General features: G+C 48.4%; 2 protein-coding genes across 7 annotated transcripts in view; one reads left to right on the forward strand and one right to left on the reverse strand.

The window, feature by feature from the left end:
- Window positions 1-808, forward strand: part of Dcaf6 (DDB1 and CUL4 associated factor 6) — a 118,007-nt gene extending 117,199 nt beyond the window's left edge. Inside the window, exon 20 of the mRNA XM_026777519.1 lies at window positions 732-808. Within this exon, the coding sequence (XP_026633320.1) occupies window positions 732-769 (38 nt within the window). The 3' untranslated portion in view covers window positions 770-808. The remainder of the gene's footprint in view (window positions 1-731) is intronic.
- Window positions 809-3,022: 2,214 nt separating this feature from the next.
- The window catches only part of Gpr161 (G protein-coupled receptor 161), a 43,977-nt gene continuing 39,430 nt past the window's right edge, over window positions 3,023-7,569 (reverse strand). For all 6 annotated transcript variants that reach the window (XM_026777531.1, XM_026777529.1, XM_005370105.3 and 3 more), the window contains one exon: window positions 3,023-6,187. In XM_026777531.1, the coding sequence (XP_026633332.1) occupies window positions 5,922-6,187 (266 nt within the window). In that variant the 3' untranslated portion in view covers window positions 3,023-5,921. The remainder of the gene's footprint in view (window positions 6,188-7,569) is intronic.

Consider the following 7,569-nt stretch of genomic DNA (forward strand, 5'->3'; position numbering starts at 1 on the left):
TGGATGGATAGATAGATAGATAGATAGATAGATAGATAGATAGATAGATAGATAGATAGATAGATAGATAGATAGATAGAGGTAGGTAGGTAGGTAGGTAGGTAGGTAGGTAGGTAGGTAGATGAAAAATACTAGTTCACTAAACAGGCTTAAAAGCTGGTAGTAGTGGCTCACGCCTTTAATCAGAGTACTTGGGAGGCAGAAGCAGGATGATTTCTGAGTTTCAGGCCAGCCAGGACTACATTAAGAAAGAAAAATCAGGTTTAGAGGTCTTGAATATGGTAAGCAACAGTTATGCAACCCAATACTCATTGAGTTTAACCACCTTGGGGAATTAAAATGTATTAATGGATCTATCCAAGTGACTTTAATATGGGGATCCTCACTCCTAATTCTGCAGTAAGTTCCCTCTTGCTGCTCAGTCCTTTTAGCCCGTGGAGAGTTGAGATAGGAATAGGGCTGTGGAGGGTGGGGGAAGGACAGGCACTCAAAAATGTCCATAGACCACAAATTCAAGTGCAAACTGACAATTTACACATTCGAGAAACATTTAATCAGGTAAACAAAACTTGTCTAAATACACTTTTACTTAGCCATAAATACTGATTTATATATAATAACCCTAGACAATTTTATCTTCAAGAACATCATCCAAAACTTCAAGTTAAATGTATTTCAGGGTTAGCTTGGGTTTATATTTCTGAAGTTTGGTTTTTAACCCCTTCTTCCAGGTATACATCATCAGAACAGCACACAGGACTCTCTTTGAGCATGGCTATCCCATGGACATCCATTTCCAGGCACGAAGGCTTTCTGGCACACTTGGCATGGTCTTGTCACCCAAGTCCCCTGAGACTGTCCTTTCCTCTGGGAGGAGCTGGCTCATCTGTGATCTCTGGCATTTCAAACAGTGGTAGATTGTGTGCCAAAATTACACTGACCAAAGTTGTGCTTGTGGTAACCTTGTGCAGACTGGTGTATGTGCTTTGAAGTCTTTCAACAGAGGATCACCTGGCCTTCAAGGCCATGTTTTACATCACTGAAACTCCTTGGTTCTTCCTCCTTGTCTAAGAAAGCCAGCTGACCTACTCTGCTAAGGATGATTTTTAACCCGCCTGTGCCTCCTTCTCCTTGGGCTACAAAGGCTTGTTCCTTCTCAGCCTCATGACCAAGACCTAGGGATTTGGCTGTGCCTCTGCTTTATCTCATTTTGAGACACAGCATTCCTATGGCCTTCCTGAATTCTCATCTCCTCTGTCCCCAACCCACAAGAACAGTATCTCCTGTCCCTCCTTGTAGTCATTTATGGCTGGTCACATCCATGTTCTTGTGGTCCTCAGGCTTCCTCAGGGAGTGGCACGGACACCTATACCTCCTCTGCCTCTTTCATCAGTCTTGGAAGACAAGAGCTCTGGGAGCTGGGAGCCAGACACTGTCACTGCTGGACTGAGTGGTCCTCAGCACCTGAAGGCATTGGGGTGAGGTGAAGGAAAGGCTTTCTGGGTATAGAGAAGGTCAAAGTTGAATTGACATAGCTTCTATATATCATGTTTAATTTGGGGTACTGAAGAAATATTTCTTTTTCATATGAGCAGGTCATTAATGTGGCAGGAAGGCTTAACTAGAAAAGCTCATTTTTGTTCCTACCCAGCCTTTCCAGCCTCCTCTCTATTATAGCCTTCCCTCCACCATCACTCCTTCACCCTCATCAAGTCCTTTTATACAAATAGCAAGTAATTCCCCCAGGGCAGCAACCCTCAACACAAGTAATTATCCTGAACTGGATAACATCTTTTTTGAAGGTTCTCATGTATTAAAGATCCCTGTAAAACAGGAAGGATTCTACCCCATCAGTTACCCCAAGCAGCAAGACCGGTGGCTCAGGTCTGCCTGCACTTACATGCTGTTGTGGATACACTGGGAGCCTTTCTGTAGTCCGCCAAGCACCTTACGCATCCTTGGAGTCTGTATCCCTCTATACAGACAGGTTGCAAAACTTCACTTTACAGATGCTGGAATATTGAGTAATATGCCCCAAGCGGCAACATGAGGTCTTAACTCATAGCCATGCCACACCACACTGGCACCATCTCTACTGTGTCCCAACTGCCCGAAGCAAAAAAATAAAGATGGAGCGTTTGAGGTTTTCAATTAGTGCCTAGCATAAAACAGGCTCTTAGGTGTCTTCAGTGAGGCACACACATGCCTGTTCTTTTTAGCCACAGCATCCTCACTGTTCCTTCCAGACACGGAAACAGACAAAAAGAGGCCGAACATGTTTCATGAGGTCATCTTAGGGTCCACTGAGAAATGTCTCTCTAATCTGCACATCTAAGGAGCACATACTCCTCTTGGAATAGCACTCGTAATAGTTCTATCTCAACAGACTTGTATGCTTTCTCCGTATCTGCATTCGTTTCCTGCTCTTGTCTAGACCCAATCTACAGTGCTTTATTGCAGATACTGGGTTGTCTTGGTGGTGATAGTTTTATTCTTGGCTGAAAGATGAAATCGGTTACACAAATGAGACTCTAAGAACATTAGCACCAATGGGCCACTATCTTTACCGTCCTCCACCCTGCCTGTCCTAGGAGTAGTGGTTTAAGATCACACAGCTCTGTGCAGGAAGTTCCTGTGAGCTCCAACAGGGGTCACACATAAGGATCTATTGTCTGATGGAGGAAGGTCATTGGTTAATTATAATAAAGAAACTGCTTGGCCCTCATAGGTTAAAACATAGGTGGGAGAAGTAAACAGAACAGAATGCTGGGTGGAAGAGGAAGTGAGCTCAGAGGCCATGCTCTCCTCTCTTGGGCAGACTCGATAGCTCTGCTCTCTGAGGCAGACGCGATTAAGCTCTGACCCAGGATGGACGTAGGCTAGAATCTTCCCGGTAAGCGCACCTTGGGGTGCTACACACATTATTAGAAATGGGCTAGTCCAGGTGCGAGAATTAGCCAGTAAGGGCTAGAGCTAATGGGCCAAGCAGTGTTTAAAAGAATACAATTTGTGTGTTGTTATTTCGGGGCATTAGCTAGCTGGTGGCCGGAGCTGGGTGGCAGAATGCAGCCCCACAGCTCCTACAACAATTGTCAAGGTGAGGGATTTGTAGTGGAGGCAGGGCTCAGAGGAGCAAGGCTACAGGTTTATTTTTTGCTCGCCACCGCCATGCTGCTGCCATCTAGTGTCTAAGATTTTGAACTCCAGTTTGGGGTATCTGGCCAGGGGAAAAACCAGATGCTGAGCTGTGTACAGTGCCTCCTCAGATGCAATAGGCCCCATAGCTGGCATCTGGAACACAGCACAGGAACTAAGTCAAGGGGAAAATCTTCGTAAAACAGCAGCAGAGATGAGCCATGGCCCTACAGTGATCCTGTCAGAATCAGGACTGAGGTATTTAAGTAAACAAGTAGCCAAATGTCCCACCTGCCCATACCCATGAGTCCCCTGGGAAAGGCCTGCCACTGAACAGAAGTTTGCAGCTAACACGGCTGCATTTCGTTGGGATGGTGGACTTCTACACAAAGGCAGGTGGCCTCCACAGAGGATGGAAGAGAATGTGTGGAACCACCTCTTCCTCTCTCCCCAGCTCACTTCTCTAGCTCAGTTGGGCAAATCAGAACCCCTGAATATGCAAAACCGTAGCTCTGACCCCTACACATCCTAGACTCAATGGAAATGGTTGCCTGCTTGACTGGCCCAGCCCTAAGATCCTAGTTAGAATACTCAGACCCTCTGGAGCCACAGTTCTGCCATGACGACCTGATGCTCTGCATCCACAGAAGCAGCCCCTCCTCTCTGAAGTGGTAAACACTGATGTTACTGCCCCAAGCTTGGTGAGGTGCTTTACAGCCTGCAGTGTTGGGGAGATGGGTAGGCCTCGCTCCATTAAAAGGCATGGGTTTCCGTTAAAAACAGTAAAACTTCTGTTTTCTAGGTTGGTTTGGATGATCTCTTCTTGTATGCCAGTGAATCGGGGGTCAGCCAGTAGGACTCAGAAGCCTCAGCATCCTTCCCATAAAGCCTGGCCCAGGGCAATCAAGAAAGAGCTCTCCACCCTTTGAGTCTTAAGGCAATCTATTGCACTAACAGGCAACCCATACCTAGAGGGCAAGGCCTCTGCCATCTTCTGCTTCTATGTATACTGATTAATTAGGGATGTGGTCTCCCCAGACACCGGACAAGTACTAGAACAAGAGAACAGAATAGAAAGAGTACAGAAATGCTGCCAGGAGCGAGAGCAATGCCTGTCCTCTACCCCCTGCCTCTCCACCCCAGATCCTGCCAATCTCCTGCACAGCTGTCCTGGAGGAGGTAGTGTTGACAAAATCATCCACACAAAGGCAAACGCCAAGCCTCATGAAATGTCTTTGAGGGCTGCAGACCAGGAACGATAGGAAAAAGATACTGCCACACCACGAGCCAGGCAGCCCACGGAAAACACTTGAAAAGTAATTCACTCTGGAGTGTTTGCCTGTTGACAGATACGGAAAGGTCTTGGGTTCTCTTCCTTTGTTTTGTGAAATGGAGATAGATCCCTGATCTTAGCTCATCTCAGCACCCAGACTTAAGAGAAGCAGGGAAGGCTGTCTTCCCGATGACCACAGCAAGCGCTCAAAGCCCAAACTTCAAGTTCTCAAGGAGAAAGGGTTGGGGATCCAAGCCACGGAATCCCACCTCCTCCCCCACCATGGCCTCAGCTGCGGCACCCTCTTCAGACCCGTGTCTCAGTAGTTGGCATTTAGGACTGCCCTAAACAGCCAATCAATGCAAAGATACAAGGCCAGAGTGTGCATGTAGCTCTGTGTGTGTTCATTTCGGACAACCTCAAAAGTCTACATTTGCTGGTTCAACCACTGCTCATGTTCAGTTTGTTCCCATCTCTTAAATTACAAATTGAGAAGACATCAAAGATCGGAGCTGGAAATTATCTTGGAGATTACTTGTTCCAGCTCCTCCCTCCTCTCTCCCATGTCTGCAAATGGCCCAGTGCAGAACAGGATGTTCCAGATGATATACAGACAAAGACCAAGCTGGGCCAGGAACCCAGGCTGTGAACTCAACTCTGGCTTCTACCTTGTGCCCGCCCCAAAGATGCAGTGACAGTCACAATTGCTCCTGGGAATTGAGGCCAACATGTTTGTCAAGCATCTCCCACATCTGTGTGAGAGATTTTTCCCCCCAGATTCTTCCCCGTTGTCTGTGACATCACAGCTCGGGTGTTAGTGGTGTGCCCTATCGCCTGGGTTTTTAATTTGGGAAATGAAATGCCTGGTACTCACCCTTGCCTTTTATAGTGGTTTCTCCCTTCTTTTCAAATACTAAAACATCTGCCAACAAAGAGGTGGGTGGGGTGGCCCCATCTTGGGTGGTCTGTGGGCTGCTCCTACAGGCCAGCAGCAGGTGCCGCCAAAGACCAAATCCTATTTAGGGTGGAAGATACAGGATGTCTGTGTAAGGTGCTCTACTCCTGGGTGTCTCTCTGGACTGTTTGTATTTAGTCTAGTATATGTGGCCCCATGCTGCCTGCATCAACCACAGAGAACCGCAGATGGTCTTGTGTGCTGTGAGGCGCACTGAGTAGGGACTACCTCTGAGACCATGAGCAGTTAGACCAGCAGGATACTGGTGAAGACAAGATCCACATGGGGGCTTCCCTTTAAACCCATCGCCTCCAGTCCTCCCAAAACTGCAGCCACATGTCCGTTTCTTTCCAGCGTGCTTTGGAAGCCTCGTTCCAGCCCAGGGACCCTGACCCCTGATGCAGCACACGTGTCTTCACAGCAGACACTGAGGAAGGGTTTTCAGTCCTCCTGGCTGCACACCCAATGTTTCCTTCCCGGCGTCTGGCCCTCTGTGAGGGGTGACGTCTTCCAGGGCCTTGGCACAGGCACCAGTACCAGTAGCCCCCTCTGCGGCCTTCATCTCTGTTCTGCAGCTAAGATGTCCCCTTCCTCAATGCTCTGCAGTTGTAGCCTCTGATTCAAAAGAGGCCTGCTGCCTCGACTCCCCCCAAAGCTAGCCCCTGGGACAGTCCGTGCTGTGAACAGGACCCCTGGCAAAGCCTCCTCCCCAAATAAGTTGATTTTGGCCTCGGCTTCAATGGCTTTAGCCAAGCTGGCTGCATAACTGTCCAAGGATTTGTGGACTTCAGCCTTCACATGGAGAACAGAGTTCTTGGCAGCTTCTGTGGGAGAAGACAGAAAGGGGGTTAGCCCCGGAGCCAGGACCCATGACTGCCCCAGGGAGAGGAGTGGAGATAACATGTATGGATATTGACATCAGATTCCTCAGGGGAAAATTCTGGACTTCCCAATTTACTCCCTGAGAAATGCCAGGGTTATTTTCTGGTTTAGTTTCCTCATCTATAAAGAGAAGAAATCTCTTTCTTCACATGGTTACTCTGACAAGTGAATGAGTGAATTCTTCCTAAAACGTTTTATTTTATGTCTCCAAAAGAATTCTCTTCCCGCACCTCCCTGGAACAGCCTAGCAAGTAGCTGTGAACTTAGAAATGTCACGTCTCCTCCTCTCCATTTCACTCAGAGCTTCCCTAAGGGTGGAAAGCCTCGGGTCTGGAAGTGATAGCAACAATTCTATCATCCTATGAGGGATTAGGGACACTCCCCCCTCACACACACACACACGTACACAAGCACACACACCTGCGCTGAATAGAAAGAGGAATGGAGGTGGCTTTTAATTCCTAAACCAGAGCAAAACTATCATGGACCTCACTGCCTAAGCTCTCAGGGTATTTGGGGGACCCTCTCCTCCCTTTGCATTTTCTGGAGAACACTCTACAGGAGGGAAGGAAGTGAACAGACTTTAGCTTCCCTGTCTGGCTCCCTACACAGCAGAGGAGGTATTGTTCCCTCCTAGCACCGGACCAGCAGAGGGCGCTTTGAGACCTACCCACCCCAGGACACAGAGGGCAAGGCTTGGCTCCCGGTGGGAGGTCTATGGAGCAGTTAGACTCGTTATCCTGCAGAGAGGTAATAGAAGCTCGCAAGGCTTCCGGCTAGCTCTGTGAGTGAATCTACTTGGTCAGAGGAGATGCTTCGGTTGGTATATTCCCCTCTGAACTCCTCTCCCCTCCACCACCTCTCCCCTCAGTTTGGATGGGAATGGGACAGTGTACAAGGAGACCAATAGTGGGTCTATATTTATTTTCATACTCAGCACTTACACCTTAAAACTCTGGGCTTCAGCAGACTCGGGGCTCTGTTATGCCAATGGTAGTCTCACTCGGTGAGATTCTTATACCCGAATAGCCTCAGCGGTTCCTCTGTCAATTGTCTGCCTGGCATGTCTGCGTGGGAAACTAACCCCAACCCCAAAGCAGCACAGATGCTGGATGTTAGTGCAGGAATGCCCATGCTGGGCATTAGAGCAGGAAAGTCCATGCTGGGTGTTAGTGCAGGAAAGCCCATGCTGGGTGTTACTGCAGGAAAGCCCATGCTGGGTGCTAGTGCAGGAATGCCCATGCTGGGTGCTAGTGCAGGAAAGCCCATGCTGGGTGTTAGTGCAGGAATGCCCATGCTGGGTGTTAGTGCAGGAAAGCCCATG

The sequence above is a fragment of the Microtus ochrogaster genome, unplaced genomic scaffold (genome assembly GCF_000317375.1).
Source record: "Microtus ochrogaster isolate Prairie Vole_2 unplaced genomic scaffold, MicOch1.0 UNK70, whole genome shotgun sequence".
Classification (NCBI taxonomy): Eukaryota; Metazoa; Chordata; class Mammalia; order Rodentia; family Cricetidae; genus Microtus; species Microtus ochrogaster.